At 39.8% G+C, this 19,432-nt stretch overlaps 1 protein-coding gene across 1 annotated transcript in view; it reads left to right on the top strand.

Moving 5' to 3' along the window:
* The first annotated feature begins 510 nt into the window (after positions 1 to 510).
* LOC145353982 (protein-glutamine gamma-glutamyltransferase 2-like) overlaps positions 511 to 19,432 on the top strand; it is a 56,304-nt gene continuing 37,382 nt past the window's right edge. Inside the window, exons 1-3 of the mRNA XM_080205038.1 lie at positions 511 to 577; positions 901 to 1,080; positions 18,175 to 18,417. Coding sequence (XP_080061164.1) covers positions 568 to 577; positions 901 to 1,080; positions 18,175 to 18,417 — 433 coding nt within the window. The 5' untranslated portion in view covers positions 511 to 567. The remainder of the gene's footprint in view (positions 578 to 900; positions 1,081 to 18,174; positions 18,418 to 19,432) is intronic.

Below are 19,432 nucleotides of genomic sequence, written 5' to 3'. Positions count from 1 at the left end.
GGAATAGAACCCTCTTTCGTTACTACAACATATGTGGAAGTCTTTATTGGGATCTGGTAATCCTAGCCCAGGGGCTGATATCAGTTCTGTTTTTAACTTGTTATAAGCCTCTTCCTGCTTGGGTCCCCATTCTACAGGATTTAAAGCTGGTTTTCCCCCTTTGACTAGTCTTTGTATAGGTTCTGCTTCATTCGATTAAAAAGAAACACTAAAATCTCTCTCCACCTGGTAGGGGAATGTTTGTTTCACTTTCTGGGGTGATTCAGCAACTTTGGGATTTTCAGCACAGGAATGGCTGGACTTGGCTCCCCTCGCATGACCTGTGCCCACAGAGGGAGCTCTGCTGTGTTTTCTTTAAAGAAAAGCCCTGATGTACAGCTTCTGCCACCCTCCAATTTGCATATATCAGATGTCACACTCTGGGGGTCTGTTCTGCATAGATTTGCGTGGAGCTTTGGCGTGACGCGTTTAGCGCGAGTATAAAAGTTTGCCAAGTGATCAGTGGATATGCAGAGTTGGAACAGAGGGGTGTGAGAAGAGCAGACAACTTTTCAGGGGAAAGAGAACATGGCACAAGGTCAGAGAGCTTCAGGAGCAGAGAAAAAGAAACCTGTTGGAGTGAATGAATGAATGAATGAAGTTGTTGCAGTGAAAACAAGCGTGTGGGGAAGATATTACAACTTAAAATCTTAGCCTTGAGAAAAAAAAATCTGTTGAGAGTTTGATGTTTTAAAACGGTCTGTTACGTTACATATTAGGCTACTAGAAATTGTTACTCTTCAGAAACTGAAGAAGGTGGAATGATTGATACGAGCGATTTTGTTAACACTAAAGTTAGGGATAATCATATCAGGTTTGCGGATTCCCCGTTATTGTAACCGTTTCGTTTTGCTTCTTCAGCTTTGGCAGTGGCTCATACGGATTTTCAGTGTGAGGTCAACCACAGAGACCACAGGACAGCCGATTTTGGTTTCAGCCGACTCATCGTGAGACGGGGGGCTCCCTTCACCATCACCGTGAGTCTGTCCGGCAGGAGCTACCAACCCGACCAGGATCAGATCTCCGTTATTGTGGAAACAGGTAAGGGAGTCCTGTGTGTGTGTGTGTGTGAGAGAGAGGTGAAGGCGACAAGAAGCATTGGTCTCCTGTTTTGTGACCCCCTTTGTTCAGATATCATGGAAATTAAAAGGAATCCCCCCCCCCGTATCCCGAACGCTTTAAAGCCAAACCAAATGCTTGAAAGTGTTGTCAAGAAAGGGAATTTGGCAGCCAAATTTGCGCACAGCAAGCTCCAAAACACAGCACATGCGAAAGTATGACCTGATCAGCCCTATCAGTTGATTGAGGGATATGGGTCAGTTCACTGGGAGAATTCTCCTATAATAATAAAAGCAGAAAATGCTGGACAAACTACTGTTGGGTAGAATTTATATCTGAAAAGATTCTCAGGCCTCCTGTGGTGTGTTTCTCAGTGGAAGGAGGTGGCACGCCATTAGCCGGTGGTGGGATCTTCAGGTCCCACCACTATCATTGATATTTTTCATTGATTCCATCCCTCATTGCCAGGAAATCTGCAGCAGGGAGTGATATCGGTGGGACCAGAAGATCCTGCTGGCATGAAGAGCCAGAAGAACTCTGTTTCTGGTCACTGATGCCATTAGACCTGCTGAGTTTACTCAGTATTTTCTGTATTTATTTCAGATTTTCAGCATCTGCAGTATTTTGCTTCGGGAGAGCTCTCCTGCTCTTCTCCAAGATGGTGCCCATGGAGGCTTTGTGTACAATCGAGAGAGTAGACAAGGTTTTGGTCTCATAGAATCATAGGATCCCTACAGTGCAGAAGGAGGCCATTCAGCCCATTAAGTCTGCACTGTCAATTATCCCATCCAGGCCCCATCCATGTAACCCCATATATTTATCCTGCTAATCACCCTGATGCTAATGATAATTTATCATGGTCAAACCACCTAACCCGCACATCTTTGGACTGTGGGAGGAAACCCACGCAGACATGGGGAGAACATGCAAACTCCATGCAGACAATGATGAGCCGGGAATCAAACCCATGTACCTGGCGCTGTGAGGCAGCAGTGCTAACCAGTGTGCCAGTGTGCTACCCTTTCTCATTTGAATGATAGGTTAATGTAGTTTATTACTCTAACTACTGCCAGTGTAGGGTTAGAAGAGTTATAATTGTTTCAAATTCAAATTTGTTAAATCATCTGATAAAATAGCAGAGAGACATCTGATATGAGCATTTGTACTCTATCCTATCAAAGCAATTTCCACATACCAAATTCCTTCCATTCTGCTCACCTGGCTGTACTTTAGAAGGGTTCTGAGGGAAAGGTAAATACAAAGTTCTCATGTGCACAGAGCATAGTTCCCCCCACTTGCTCAACATGGCAGGGTAGAGAATCCAGGCTACATTATTCCAACCCTAGCTCAAATCCGTGCTCCTATTAGTCAAAGCTCATTGCTGGCAGAGTTGAGGAAACATGTTGCTTGCAATGAAATTATAAAGTTATTGCTAAAGGAAAGGTTTGTGTTTACCGAAAACTCAGCACAAAGTAAAAATCTCTTGCCAGAATTAGCTTATACTGATTATTATGCCATTTTGAACAAAATTGCCAGTGTTCATATTGAAAGGGTGTTTACAGTAGGTGGAGATTGAGATTGTGCCTTCCAATGCCTATGCACTTCCAACCTGTCCTAAATAAGTTCAAGGATTCTGAATGCATTAAAATTCCACAGGAAAATTGAGGATGTGCATCCACTAGAACTGCCGAGCAATTGGGTAATAGACAGAACATAGGGAAATGGAGATGAATGCTGTGAATTCATTGCTTCTCTGTGCTGAATAATATTGGCATATTTGTATCATTGTGAAGTAGCTTGCATGATTATATAACTTCAGAGCCAGAATGGAGTGGAGCAGAGTGCTAAAGACTAACGGAGCAAGTTTGTCTAAGTAGTTTGAGAGGACATCAAGAATGATTCCAAGACTTGGACAGAGAGGATTATACCTCATGTCCAAAGAAATGAATAAGGGGCATACACGTATTCCCTTCTCCCAGCAGTTACTCTAAAGCTGCATTTTTCACTTAGACTTGAACATTGTGCTGAGTATAAGCCCCTAGACCTATAGTTAGAGTTTTAGATTATGAGAGAAAATCATAGACACTTAATCCCTTACAGTAACTGAGAAACCAAAATATATGGTCCCTGTCGATTATTGTGAGGCAGCTGGTTTCAGATATGGTTTGAGATAATTGGAAAGATTGACCAGAAGGGTAAGACAGTTCAAACAATCAAACAAACAATTAGTTGTTTTGTTACCCTTGTGAGCACCAGTAAATTCCTGTACTAATAGGAAATTGGGTGTCTTATCCTGACCAACTGGAGAAGCAAGTGTCAGAGCAATGGTTTAGCCCATGCAATGTGAATCCATGTAATTTGCAATTCAGCAGGAGGCAGAGGACAAGGCAGAGAGATTTTTTTTTGCATGACAAAGTGGGTCACAAAACCAGCAAGTGTTTTTCTCAAAGGCTTGTAAAATGAGCAATATTCAAAGTTGTCAATTATACCTTCCACATAATTTTCCTCTTTATGGAATGAAGACCTTGTGAACCTTCCCAGGTGTTCAGTAACACCCATTTTCTGCCTTGCCGATGTTGAGTGTTCTCTCAGCTTCTTCGGTTCCTCCAGTCTAACCTGGAGTAAAAAGTGTGCCTACGCAGCATAATTCTGCCCAAACCTTTCACCGTTCCTACAGAGTGTCCCAAACATTTGTGAAGAATGTCTGTTCATCTGCCATGCAGTCTTGCATATAATCAAGTAGCCTGTTGGAACTTTTTGGTCCCATTCTCTTCCCTTTTATTTACACAAACGTTTGTTATGCTATCAAAACAATCTAGGCGCCAAGCCCCTCAATGCCTGTTGAAGTAGTCATATGAAAAGTGGTATAGATGAGATGCAATTTTAATGCCTGCATCAAATGCAATTTTTTTCCATTATAAAGACTGAAATACAAAGCACAAGTCAAAAATCAATGTTTCATGTCAAATTCTACAGAAAACGCCCAAATGATTTCTGTGCTGTTAATCCTGTCTGTTGTTTTAATTAACTTAGCTTGTCTGGACATGTTGTCCTTTCAATGTGAGGAATGCAGTGATTGTGTTCTGCACAGTCAGTTTTGATTTTATTTTTAACCATACTTCCTAGAGGGGCTAAAAAGAATTCAGTTATCATGAGCAAAGAAAAATGTGTTCAGAACTCTTCTATCAAAGGTTGAAAATTAACTTGGAAAACTTGTTGGTTGCCCATTGGAAAATTTCGGACCTTGCTTGGGACTGGCTGCGGTTGGGGTGAAGCCAAATATATGTAAGGCCATTGTTAGTTCTGACAATTTTTCAATGGGAAGCCCACCTTGTCAGTGCAAAATATGTTCAGAACTAAATTAGAAATAGAAAACACAAGAGCATTGAGCTGAAATCACAGTGTGATATTAGGAACAAATATATAAGCACATTGTCTGTAATTCCTTTGTTAGCTATCTTAATGGGAAGCATATAGAGGAATTTTAGGTAAATACATGCAAGCTTTTATTTGTACTATCATACCTAGTTTTAAAATTTTGGGCTGAATTTTGTGATCCTGTGATGTTGGGCATGAAGGAGGGGGAAGCTGGGGAGCCACATTGCCACAGCTGTCCGATGCATTTGCACCACTGGGCATGTTTCCTTGGGTGACATGAGAACCAGTTTGCCTGCTCACTGCAGAGAGCAAGACAATCAATTCATACACTGCAGACCACAACTGGGGAAATTTTGTGGCTCTGGCATTTTACCAGTGGTGGAACAGTACCCCAGCCATTTGCAAAGATGGCCAGCTTCATGAAGGTGGCATTTCTGTGGCAAGCTGGGAGATTATTGGGGACAAGAATCTCCATGCCCTAAAGAGGCAACCACCTGAGACCCAGATGCTTCTGCCAGATGGTTTTCTTTTGCTCTGAGGGGCCCGCTGGTGTGGCCCCTCTAAAATTTTTATTTAGATTTATGCTTCCAAACCCCCCATTTGAGAGTCCATTGAGTTCCCTCATAGGGAGCCACCCAACTGCCCTTAATAGGATGGCAAGAATGGAAGAGTCTAATCAGGAGTTTGGCCAATCTCCCTCCATGCAAATGTGGGCAAGAGATCTTTGATTTGTCTTGACAATGGGGTCCCAAAGCCTGTGGGGAAAATTCTGTCCTTTCAGTAAATTAAATGAAAATGATACATTGTGTGTTGAAATTTACTCTTTTGCCATTCCAGTGTCAGTCCATCTTATTATTTTGCATCATCATTTTAACATGTGTACAATAACACTATACTTAGAGGGGAAGTTATACAATTGAAAATTTGTGTTGCAAATGGCTTTTGTGCTAATAATTCCTCGTTTAAAATAAATTGGAATTAATCTTCTATTCATTTTCATCCCAAAGATTTACAGATTACATGTTAACTAATGGTTCTGTAAGGATAGTGCTTTGAAGTCAGAGAAGGACAGGCAAAGCCTAATATTAGAACAGATATTAACAATATTAACACTGTTACAAAATTACTGGGCAGAATGTCCATCACTGTACCTTAAAGTGGTAGATTAGTTGCAAACTGCTCTGGTATATCCAAATATTGTGACAATGTCTAAAATGCATGTTTCATGCCAGCTCCACCTTGGCACTGCTGCAGGGCAGAATTGGTACGTTTCTTAAAAGCAGGATAGATTAAGCTTAATACTCAACAAGTAGCAGCAATCTACAAACACAATAGTTTGGGGACAACATTTCAGATTCACCTGAGTCGTGTTGGTAATATTCCAGACTTGGCTCATTGTTGATATCTCTCAAGCAATAAAAATTGAATATGTGACAAAGGAGTAGATTTCGATATTTTACAATAGCGTAAAACATGTCAGAACAAATCAACAGACTGTCTTACCTCTCACATGATTTTTTAAAATTTCTATTAAAGTCAGTGGAATATAGGCAAACAGCACACAAAGTCAAGATCTACTGTAGCATATCCATCTTAAAATGTCGATGAAGTTCAAAATAAATGATCTAAAAATAGGTGAAGTGTTTAAAGCTGTTGATTCAATTTATCCTCAGTGGTTAATTCTTTATAATGTGCATTGCCAATTCTATATTTAGGAAACATTTGAAGCTTCAGAATAGAGAAAAAGAATCAAGATTGTAAATCGTTGCATTCCTCAGAAAATGGAGTAAATGCACAGCAGATCCTTTTAGTGCATGCAAGTAGAAAGGTCAAGGTGACATTTTGGAGGTAAACATTTGGCAGAACTGAAAAATGTAAGAGAAATGTGCCTCTTGATATGATAATCCGCTCCCTTGCTTTTTTTCCCCATATCCCAGCAATTTATTTCTCCATTGAAAACCTAATCACTTCTCTTTTGAAAGTTACTATTGAACTCCAGCAGAAAGTGTATTCCAAATCCAAATCAGTCATTGTGCCAAATATTTATTCCTCCAGTCGCTCCTGCTTTTCTTGCCTAACGATCTGTAACTTGTAGTTATCGTCCCTTCGACCATTGGAAACAATTTATCTTTTTTTACTCTCTCTAAACTTTACTGTGTACTTCTATCAAACGTCTTCTCTTCTCAAAGGAGATCAATTCCATTTTCTGGTACATCACATAACTATAATCCCACTACCCTGGAACCAGTTTTGCAAATCTCTTCCTGTATTGGACAGATGATGCTAAAGTGTGCATCTGCTATTTTGGGCAGTTGCAGCAGCTGTTCACACCTCATTAAAGTGTGATTCCTCCACTATACAGGTTATTTGCCATTGCAAAGTTTCAGCTGCACTTTACAATCGAGTTTAAGCTTGGTTCTTCACACACTATGAACCCTTGCTGTTGCCAGAATCAGTTCTGGCAAAGAAATCTCACATCAATATCTCAAAAGAGTCACTAAATTGTGGAAGTCTGAAGAATATTGCTGACTGCCACAAGAGAATTTGTATCTTTTTTTGTGAAAAGTTGAAAACTAAAGGATGACCTGTAATGATCATCACCTAAAGAAACAGTTAAAGCAACTCAAAGAACAAAATGGTGCGAAAATAACTAAAGGCAAGATAAATTTACTGTAAAAAGTCACATAAAAATTACGTGTATGAAATCAAAGGAAAATGTCATTCATAAATCTGCCACTTCTCCCTTTTTCTTCTCTTATTTTACAGTTACTAATGTGGGTAAAATTTACACTTAATGTTAGTCTGTTTTATTTGGGTACAGATGCTGACTAGTTTACTGCATTGTTCCAACATTCCCTGTTTCTATTTCCAATTTGTGGCATTTGTTAGTTTTCATTTGTTTTACCTGCACCCTCATTGAGAGTGTTCCCAGTGTGCCTTTTAAAAGCAATAAAAAGCAGGATTCAGCTTCAGGTTCTTCTCTCAATTTTGTGGTAATTTTTCAAAGAATGTGTGAAATGGAGTGCTGAGAATCATTGAATTCAATAGTCAGCACAAGATGACGGAATCAACAATAGTGCATTCGCCTAGTTAATCCTAGAAATGAGTCATTTCAGTTGTACGTTAATTCACGCAATCTTGTCCCCTCAAGTTCAGTGAAAAATCATCAATTTAAAGTATAAATCAGCTTAAATCATCCAAATAGCAAACACAATAATGAATAGAATGCCTTTCATCTTATAATCATTGTGAAGTGCTCAGTTTATGAAACATATTTGATTTATAATATTATTTACACTGAGTTGAAGTGAATCTTAAATGTTTCACTGCTTTTGGTAGAATTTGACATGTATGGTGATCTCATACAAAACTATCTCAACCTGCTGATGAATGATTAAAACATTTGTCCTAACACTCAATTTCTTTTTATTATGACTGTTAGAAATTTATAGCCAAGAGGTATTAGAAAATAATGAAAAAGATTTACAAGAACAAAACCAAAACTGAAGGGTTATAACTCTCTGATTCAACAGGCTTAGACTCTTCTGAAACAAGACTCAGGGGCGATCTATCAGGTGTATGAAGGAATTGTTAACCAAAACCTTTGCTCCAGTTAAATAATGGAATAAATCTTTTAAAGCAAATCATGTCTTCATCAGGAAAATGCAACAAAATTGTGAAATATTTATGACAGCTACAAGACTGACTCTCTTATGCTATATCACAAATTAATACTTCTATTCCCCTATAAATCTACTATAAAAAGAATACAAGCATAGATTTTAATTATTTATATTTAGCTAATGGATCTGCAGGGGTGTTTTTTAGCCATTCATGCTGGACAGGCATGGAGAGGGATCAGAGCTTAAAGCTTGAAGTTCCTTTTTACTGTTATGTGGTTCTTTCTTCTCCTCTTCAAGAGTTCCATAATTTTTTCCTTGGCTCAAAGACATGCAATTTTGCACTGACTGTAGGCATATCATCCAGATTGGTTTATTGCAGCTGCCTGACCTTACGGCAGAGTCCTAAGCCCATGTAACATTTAAAATTGGACTTCTGGCTCCCTTTGTATTTGATTTCTGTCCATTTGATCAATTAGAATGACTTTATTATCATGAATGTGTTGGTACAGCTTCCTCCTTGAAAACAATCACCATACTGTATCCTGCTCACTTTATCACCCATCGTAAACCAAAGCCTTTGTCACAAGTAAACAGAGAAATCCACATACTCAGCCAGGAGCTTAAAAACCTTACTTTCAGAAGTTAGTCATATTTCCCATCAGGTCATAGTGATCTTTTTGATGTTTGGCCATTTTTATATTAGATAATAGCTCGTTGGAGACAGAATTCATTTGGATAGCTGTTGAGAGGACATTTCTGTTCATGGAGGAATCTAAGGCTAGTGACTATGAAGTCAACTAATAAATCTAATGAATAAAATAGTTTAGTAGGATCCTTTTTACCCAAAATAAAGTTAGAATATGGAGGTCTTTTTTATTCACTCATGGGATGTGGGTGTCGTTAGCTGGGCCTGCATTTATTTGCCCATTCCTAATTGTCAACCACATTGCTGTGGATCTAGAGTCACATGTAGGCCGGACCAGGTAGGGATGGCAGATTTCCTCCTTTCAAGGACTTTAGTGAACCAAATAGGTTTTTGGAATAATCAACAATGGTTTCATGGTCATTATTAGACTTTGAATTCCAGATTTTTTTTTCCATGAATTCAAATATGAACATCTGCCTTTCTGGGATTCGAACCCTGGTCCCCAGAGCGTAACCTCCCCTTGGTTTCTGGATTACTAGTCCAATGACAATACCACTATGCCACCAGAGGAGTGGCAAATAATATAAGTGCCTTTAGATAAGTAGTTAAGGGAGGAAGGAATAGAAAGAATATGCAGATGAGGTTTGATGAAATAGAATGAGAAAAGGCTGATGTGGAGCATTGATGATATGGATATGCCGGCGTTGGACTGGGGGTAAACACAGTAAAAAGTCTGACAACACCAGGTTTCAGTCCAACCGGTTTATTTGATAGTAAATTCGCTAGCTTTCGGGTTAGCCCCTTTGTCAGGTGAATGGAGAGTTCTGGCCTCAGACAGAGCATATAAAGCACAGACAGTACAGATTACTGATTAGACTGCGAATCTTTACACCTAACCTGCTGTTCAAGTCTTAAAGTGGCTAACAATGTGAATGGAAGGAGCACTGATCACTGTCTGGAGACAATACACATCTCTTTAACCTGTGATCAGTGCTCCTTCCACACACATTGTCGGCCACTTTAAGACTTGAACAGCAGGTTAGGTGTAAAGATTCGCATTCTAATCAGTAATCTGTAAACTGTCTGTGCTTTATATGCTCTGTCTGAGGCCAGAACTCTCCATTCACCTGACGAAGGGGCTAACCCGAAAGCTAGTGAATTTACTATCAAATAAATCGGTTGGACTGAAACCTGGTGTTGTCAGACTTTTTACTGTGGAGCATTGATACAAGTAAAAGCCAGTTGGATAATATGGGCTGTTTCCGTGCTGTAGATTGTTTGTTTATTATTAACATAATTATGTCAGGAAACTAACAGCATAAAAAAGTTAAATGCTTCCTGATTTAACAGTTTGAAAATAAATTATTTTAGTTGTGGTTGAGCGGAGACATTAAACTGACACATCTCAGCCACTGGTGTAAACAGAACATATTACATAAACAGAGAACAGTCAATCGATTCCTAGTGGGAGTCCCTGCAGTGAAATGTCCTCATTAACTAAATATATGGTTTTAATCTTCTAGTTTGTTGTTTGTTCCTTTGAAAACAAGCCCATTACATTTAAATAAATGTTGCTAACACTCACTAGTACTTGTTTCTACTTGGGTGCCCATTTAGAACTTTAGGCTGCAGTATGAAATAAGCAACACATCATGCGCAAGTCAAAAGCAAATCTCGATAATGTGTATATAACAGAGAATCCAAGATTGCCAGATCAAAGTTCACCCAGTGTTTCATGTGCCCAATATCTCCATTAAAATAGACAGACCAATATGTACTAAAAGTACTGTACACTTATAATGCAAACAATATTCAGACTCTCATGTTTCTCAGCACTTGGATTAGACAGTGGGCTAACTGCACAACACACCTCGAAACCAACTCTTGTAACATACTGGTGTCAGTATGTTTGAAAACATCAGCAGCAAAAAGGTAAACTCACCATATTAGTAAATCCAAACCCTTAAGAAGACTCATATCATTGATGATGCCACAGATTGCATATCAGAAACTGGCATTGTAGCTACAGATCACCAGATCTCAATTCATTGACCATTCACTGTCCCTAGTCCAGAGAGACAACCCTGTCTGAGAGGAAAATGTTGATGTGATGCAGCAATTTGACATTGACTTAGACAATGGGTTTGTCAACAGATCTGTACCTGATCATTCAGTGTTGCTTTGTTTATGGAAATTATTCAATATTTTGATTAAGCAATTTAAATAACACAAAAAGCAAAATGTTATTGTTCACCGAATTACTGAATTCTTCTGCACAGAAGGAGGCCATTTGGCCTATTACGTTTGTGCTGGCTCTTTGAATGAGCAATGCACCCAGTGCCACTCCTCTGGCTTCTCCCTGTAATTTTGCACATTCTTCCTTTTGAGATAATAATCAATTCCTTAGTGAATATCTTGATTGAACCTGCTTCCACCACAGTGTCAGGCAGTGCATTGCAGATCTTAACCACCTGCTAGTGGCTAATATCTTTTCTTTTAATATCTCCATTACTTCCTTTGCCAATTACTTTAAATCTCTGCCCTGGCATTCTCAGTCCTTTCACCAGTGGAAACTATTTCTTTTGATCTACTCCATCCGGACCTGTCATGACTTTGAATACGTTTATGAAATGTCCTCTAAATCTTCTCTCCACCAAGGAAAACAGACCCAACTTCTCCAATTTGTCTACATAACTGAAATTCCTCATTCCTGAGACCTGAGAAAATACTCAAGCTTCTTTTTTGTAATGTCTCTACAATGTCTTCACATCTGTCCTAAAGTGTGGCGCTCAGAACTGGATGCAACTCAGTCATCCAGTTGAGGTTGAATCACTGTTTTCTTGTACCCTATAACCTTATTAAAGTCAGTGATACAATATGCTTTATTAATCACCCTCTTAACCCTGCTCTGCGATCTTCAATGCCTCATGCATATGTACACCCATTTCCTTCTGTTCCTGCATTCTCCAGCTGATTAAAATATTAATTTACAAGTCCATTCATATTACAAGACATTTAATTCAGAAACTCAGATTGTCATGAACTATCATGGTAGTTTAACTGAGTCCTACTTTCACACTGAAAAGTTTGCAAGCCCAGCCTAGTTTACAAATTGGGCATTTTATTCAGATTTACTGTACAAAGAAATAAAATAAAAGAAAAAAATAAAGTCCAATCATTGTTCAACCAATTCAGCAGTAAATCCAGAAACAATTTTGACCAGAGAACAGGGGAAATTTAAAATTCCTATCCCCAGAAGTTGTGGATTTTCTTATATTCATTCTTGAGATGTGGATGTCATTGATTAGGGTAGCATTTGTTGCCCATCCCTAATTTCCCTTAAGAAGGTGAGGTGAACTGCTACAGTCCATGTGACATGGGTCCAACCACAGTACTGTTAGGGAGGGAGTTCCAGGATTTTGATCCAGCGACAGTGAAGGAATGACAATATATTTTCAAGTCAAATGGTGAGTGACTTGGAGAATGTCCCCATATGTCTCCTGCACTTGTCTTTCTAGATGGTAGTTGTCTGGAAGGCACTGCCTATGGAGCCTGGTGAGCTCTTGTGTCTAGTGGATGGTACATGTGGCTGCCACTGTGCGAGAGCGGTGGAGGGGGTGAATGTTCCTGGACGCTTAATCAAGAGTTACTTAGTCCTGTTTGATATTGAGCTTCTTGAGTGTTGTTGGAGCTGGACTCATCAAGGCAATCATAGATAATTCCATCACATTACTAACTTGTGTCATGCAGAAAATGATTTATAGGCTTTGGAGCATCAGGAGATGAGCTACACACTACAAGATTCCTGGCTTCTGACATGCTCTTTTATTATGTGCCTAGTCCAGTTTAGTATCTGGTAAATGGCAACCCCAGGATGCACATATAATGGGGGATTCAGCGATGGTAATGCCACTGAATGTCAAGGGGCGATGGTGGGTGATTTGAAATTCAAGATTGAGATTTTCAGATTTACTTCAGTGGGAAGGGACCAGAAGTAAAAGCATGTAAATAGAACTGAGACACAGATCAGCCGTGATTTAATTCAATGACAGAATAGGCTTAAGGGGCTGAATTGTCAATGTTCCTAAACATTTATAGATCAGCTCTTCAATTTTAGAATGAAAACTGAAAGTACTGGAAATACTCAGCAAGTTGCAATAGATGAGGAACTTGTTCCAGGAATTGCCAGCTATGAAAACAGACAAAAGTATGCCTTAGTGCACCACTAGGTGCAGGAAGAGAATTGGAACTCAGCATTTAGGTTGCATTTGTGTAGAGTGAAGGAGGTTAATGATATTAAATCACAACTATTCGTGAAAGAAGAGATGCCTCTACCCATCAATTGTTCAAACTTGCAATCCTTCACATAAGAAAGGAAGACAAAGTTTTGTTAAAGCCTTGAATAAGATGAAGTTGAGTGAAACTGCAGACCAGGAATAATTTTGTGATAGAGTGAGTCAGTGCTGCTGAAAAGGCAGGTAGAGTATGTTCAAGTGATGGCACATATTACTGAACGTGGACCTCAGGAAGTAACAAGAAAAGACATTCGAGGAACTTTGAACGTCAGGAAATACCAGTAAACCTTGGTGGAGTTACAACCCCAAGGGTGGAATTTCACTGGGATCCAAGTGGAGTAATTTGGAACTGGAGATAATTTCTGAAGAAGGAGGTGTGACTGTGAAATGAGTTGTGAGAGATCAAGCGTAAGGAAAGAAATGGAAAGGTGAACAAGATAAAAGAGACAAAACATAAATCCTGTCTCAGAGAAAAGCAGAACTTTCTCAAGGTGGAAATATGTGGAAGAGAAGTGGCAGTGAATTAAACACGAACAGAAAAAACAAATGTTGCAGATGCTGAAACTCCAATAGAAAATGTTAGAAATTTTCAGCTGGTCAGCATATGTGGAGAGGAACAGAGTTAATGTTTCAGGTCAATGATGACATGCACTTCCACACACACACGCCTAACCTCCCTTTTCCAAGGACTTTACTCTGCATATGTATTAACTTCCCCAATCCTTTGGTTTTTTTAAAATCATCACCAGTCTCTATGCTTGCCTCACCATGATGCTGCTACATTTGGTGCATATTTTGATTATTCATTTCTATTTGCAACTTTTCCAAGTCTGCCCAGGTCACTCTTTCCTCTTTTTTTTCCATTTTTTCTCCCGAGTATAAATGCCAATATTTATCCCTGACATCAACAAATTGGCCCAGGTTCCACTGTAAACATTAACCTTCAATGTCTGCAGTCAGTGTTTGAGGTCTGCTGCATCAGAATGACTCAAGCAGACATTTTAAACAAACAGATATGAAACTTGAATCAACATTAAATCTAATTTTTGTCATGATTTGGCGTTGTGCCAATGCTTCATCTGTGGAGGCAAAATTTGATTGCTGTTCATCCACTCTGAGTCCAGATCAAAACCTACACCAAAACATGGACGACCCCCCAGAAAATTAAGTACCTACATCAGAATATTGAAAAGCTCACGCCAGAACATGGGAAGTTCATACCATGACATGAATATCAAAGCAGAATATGGAAAATCCACAACAGGACCTTTCAAATCTACAACAGAACACATCAAGTCCACACCAAAACATACCAAACTCACACAAGAACATGCCAAATCCACACCAGAACATATCAAATTCACACCCTGAACATGGAGTGCCCACAAACGCAAGGGCAAATTGCACAAAAATTCTTTCTGAGATTAAAAATAAATATCTTTTTAAAGAGACATCAAAAAAGGCAAAGAAAGTAATTTCGGGCATTTTTTTTCGATATCCAATTTGTTTAACTTGGACCACCTGCCTTTCTTTGATGAATAAAAGCTGTGGTCAATGTTTTGTGTGTCAATAGCTGGAATTAAAATAGCTGCAAGCAACCTGCTAACTGAAGTTTGCCTGTATCACACAATTGCTTAATTTGTCATCCAGCTGACTTGAGATTTTACATTAATTTGATATTTTAAAAGGGATCAAGGCAATAACAGCAAAATGAAATCTGAAAGTGAGATTTTCTTCAAGGAAGTATTTGGGGATTATTGGGTGATGAACAGGCCATTGGGTGGTTTTGGGACTGAAATCTTGTCATTCCTATTTAAGATTAGTTTGTTTGAAGCATCGCATGGACAACTTGCTCTACCCTGAATATTGTTATATTTAAAATGACAGCCTGACTAACTGGAAACTTTCTCAACATGCTACATAGGGATTAGGTTAAATTGTATCTATATTCTGTTCAGAATCGAGGTAATTTGAAGAAGCCAGGAAGGATGAGGAACAAAAAAACAACAGATCTGATCTGTGAAAGATGTCTATGACTGTTGCACGCACAATGAATTGCTTTGTGCTTTTGAGAATGTTTGTTATTAAGCAAAAACAGCTGCCATTTTGCACACAAAAACTTCTACAAACAGCAATAACAAACAATAACCATAGAATCCATACAGAGGAAAAGGAGGCTATTTGATCCATCAAGTCTGCAAAGATCACAATCCCACCCAGGCCCTTATCCCCATAACCCCATCTATTTACCCTCCTAGTCCTCCTAAAACTAAGGGACAATTTAGCATGGCTAGTCAACCTAATGTGTACATCTTTGCAATGCATCCACTATTACTGATGTTACTAGGCAGCAGATTTTGCCATGCCACTGGGAAGGCTACTTGCTTTATTTCAATAGTGCGATGAAAATTCTCCAGAACCACTAGGCATTGCCAACATGGATGCTTCTAGGGTTTAAGGTCTCATTTGAGGGATGGTACTGCAAGGAGGATGTATATAATCAAGAGAAAGGCTTGTAAGAAGATGTAAAGTAAAGGGTTAACATGAAAAGTGCATGATGCTAGGGGTGCTGCCTTATTCAGAAAATGATTATTAATCAGGATGGTATGGGGGCACAGTGGTTAGCACTGCTGCCTCAGTGTCAGGGACCTGGGTTTGATTCCAGCCTCGGATGACTGTGTGTAATTTGCATGTTGTTTCTGTGGCTGCAAGGGGAAAATATGTGGCATTATGGTTGGGGGGGGGGGTGGTGGTGGTGGGGGTGGGACTGAGTAAGATGCTCCATCAGAGCAGACTCAATGGGCTGAATGGCCTCCTTCTGCACTGTAGGGATTCTATGAATTCTAATCTGATACAAATTTTAAGAGTCTACCATTTGCTGATCCAGAAGTTAGCCTTTAAAGACCCATTTGCTAAGGTCCTTCCACAGGTCTGTTCATACATTCTCCAGGTCAATCTGGATGTTTGCCATTGAGCAAAGGACAATCCGCTTGTAAGATCATGCCTTTTCCTTCGTGGTTTCAGTATGTCTGCCTTGTAAACACACTGATTACTCCTAGTGGCTAGAACCACAACCTCAGTTTTTGGTGGGGAAAGGCCTAGTCACTGAATTGAATAAAGCACTAACTATGACCTTGTAACTGTAGGCGGTGTGCTCCCTGGTGAAAGAAGCAAGATGCATATGAATTTCTATTTAACATCCAAAAGATGTTTTGCTTCCAAACATTTTATTCTAAATGTCTGATTATTTCTGAGCAAAAACAACAGTCGATAACACTCCTATGAAGCCCCTGGGGATATTTTGCCATTATAGGTGCTTTATGAAGCAAATAGTTGTTGTATTACAGGCTCTGTCAAGCATTGCAAATGTGTTGATGGTTTCCATCATTTAAATCCCAAGATCTTTTACTGCTTTGGAGCATTTCCCAAAGTGGGTTGTTTAGCACAGAATTCAGAAATATATAGAATTTATTTTAGTTGAATTTATCATTGCTCAATTCCGGCCACTTTGGCCTCTTTGCTGCTGATGTTGTCACAGTGGATGTTCAGCTCATGCCTATCCACCTTGTGATCTACTACATCCACCTGAGAGGGAGCAAAGAGAGCCTTAGTTCTAAATCAGAGAGGTAATTACTGGAATTCTCCAGTCTGCATTCCTCATGAGCACTTTGAGCGAGAATGGAGAATTTGGCGCTCAGTCAAATCTCCATCCACTGCATCAGGGCTGGAGAATCCCAGCCACAGATGAGGTTGGAGAATTTCACACAATGTCTCTGAAAGTGCAGCAGATTTTATGCCGAAGTGCCTGAAGTCAGGAACATCTAGCTCAAAGGTAGGACATGGTCACTGAGCCAAAGTCAACGGGTCTGCCAGCTGTATGTTTCCTGCCGGCGGGGGATAGCACATTGTTTGCTAGCAGCAGGATACTCTGGTCCCGCCACTGTCAATAGGAATTCCCAGTGACATCACCTCACGCCGCCGGGAAACCTACGGGCAGGGATGTGCTGCCAGCGGGAACGGAGAATCCCGCCGGCATGAACAGCCGTGGAATTCCAGCCAACATGTTTTATAAGTGCCTGGCTGGACCAAGAAACACCATCAGGTTGTGAGAGAGAGAAGGGAGAGTGAAATCAGCTGATTGGTACTACATTAGGAATAGTCTTAAAGGGTGACATCAGCAATAGTCTTTCCATCTTCTCTGGTAATTGAGATCGCAAGATGGTCAGTAGCTGCTAGTAGACAAAATATGAGAATGGGGAAAGAAATTTGGGGTGACTCATGTGACATGCTGGCACAGTGGTTAGGGTGGCATAGTGTCACAGTGGTTAGCACTCACGGCGCCAGGTGTTGAGTGAATGTCTGTGTGGAGGTTGTACATTCTCTCCGTGTCTGTGTGGGTTTTGTCCAGGTGCTCTGGTTTCCTCCCACAGTTCAAAGATGTATAGGTTAAGTGAATTGGCCATATTAAATTACCCCTTAGTGTTTCAAGATGTGTAGATTAGTGGGGTAAATATGTGGGGTCATGGGAATAGCGCCTGCATAAGATGCTCTGTCAAGGTGTCAGTGCAGACTTGACGGGCTGAATGGCCTCCTTCTGTACTATAGGAGTTCTATGATTTCATGAATCTATGACTCAGCGTATGTAATCATGTAATAGACGCATGGTCATGAATTCTCACTCAATAAACCACTGAGCTTTGCCAAGGTACTGCAAGAGATGTCAATTAGAAGTGAAATGTTTTCTCACATTGAGGGAAGGGAGTTGGTAAGTGAATTATGTTGCAGCAATTCACTTGTATTCACCTCTCAGTTGCAATAGGCCTGAGATAATAATCTGCCTACCCTCTGTCTGGGGAACAATTAACACATGGGAAGAAAATCCAAAGGAAATGCGAGATGGGAGGGGAAATAGCTGTTATTGGAAAGAGAAAATAGAAGCAAGATTTAAGTGAAATTGCTGGACAATAATTTATTTGCAAGGCAAAAGTTATCTTTAATAAAAGCTGACAATCATTAGCTGGTGAAAGTGTAGATCACAATCCTTTTGAGCAGTTATAGTAAGCTCCTAATAGTATCATTTGTGCTAAAAGTGGAATTCATCGAACTCAATAAAATTCTGTCTTTTACCTTTCAGGTTTGGCACCTTCAGAAAGATCTGGGACTAGGGTTCAGTTTCCACTGTCAAGTTCACTAGTTGAAAATAAATGGAATGCTGCCTTCGTAAGAAGCATTGGGAAGGAACTCTCACTGTCCATATGCTCACCTGCCAATGCCAAGATCGGGCACTATACATTAAAACTGCTGTGTACAACACAAGGTCAATCTGCTTCACTTGACCTCGGAAAATTCATCTTGCTCTTCAATCCATGGTGCTCAGGTATAATACTTTTAAATGGATTCTGTTGCAGGCTTTGATGTCAGCCTTCTCCATGATCATAATTTTACTCTTCAAGTAACCAGACCAAGTCACAGAGTTCTTTTAAACAACTGTTTTAATCAGGCTATATCGCTCGGACCCTGAAAAGTCACAGCTCACATTCTGTAGCTAACCAGAGTGCAGTATTCCGAGATACACAAGTGGTCATAGTTCAAATTCGATTGCAAGTAATAAGCATATACCAATCGCAACCACTTTACGCTTGCTTCATTTTAGGCTGGAATTCTCTGGCTGTTCATTCTGGCAGAATTCTCCGGTCCTGCCGGCAGCACACCACTGCCCAAGGGTTTCCTACTAGTGTGGGGTGACAACAATGGAAATTCCCATTGACAGCAGAGTTCCAGAGAGCTGGGAAGCCGGAGAATCCCACCCCACCATATCCAATCAGTGTGAAGGGTTAATACGTCATTGTTTTTACAGGTTATCATAGTCCAGCTTGTTCCTGTGTCTGTGGATTACTCCCTTTTTCCTAATTCCAGATGTCTGATTTAATGAGTTTTGCTCAGGCTAATGGCCTTGGTGCATTTCTGTGAAGGCTCTTATAAGAGGACTTTTTTTTTCATAGCAGCTTGTGTGATTATTAACCCTTTCAGATTCCATTGTGAAATCATAACTGCATGATAATAAAACAGCCCAGGAGATATGTGCAGCAAATGTGGCCTTACTTACATCCTAAGATCAAATTAAAATCGACTGTTAATTCTTAGGTGTCAAATTATAATGGGAACGAGTATCACGGTTAAACATTCTTAGTTCAACAATTTTGAACAATAGTATTATTAATCAATCATTAGTCATCTGCATTCAATTGCTCACATTTCAGAGTTCATTTGTAATGTTTATTGAGGTTAAAAGTGGGCTCATGGGGGATAGAATATTTTTCTTTCTTCGTTAATTATCTTGGGCTGGTACAAAATACATGTAGAATCAGCAGTGTCATTCTGATTCCACCTAC

This window comes from Carcharhinus amblyrhynchos, chromosome 16 (genome assembly GCF_965287045.1).
Source record: "Carcharhinus amblyrhynchos chromosome 16, sCarAmb.v2.hapA, whole genome shotgun sequence".
NCBI lineage: Eukaryota > Metazoa > Chordata > Chondrichthyes > Carcharhiniformes > Carcharhinidae > Carcharhinus > Carcharhinus amblyrhynchos.
Note: the sequence above shows the minus strand (reverse complement) of the source record. Positions and strands in the feature narration are given on the sequence as shown.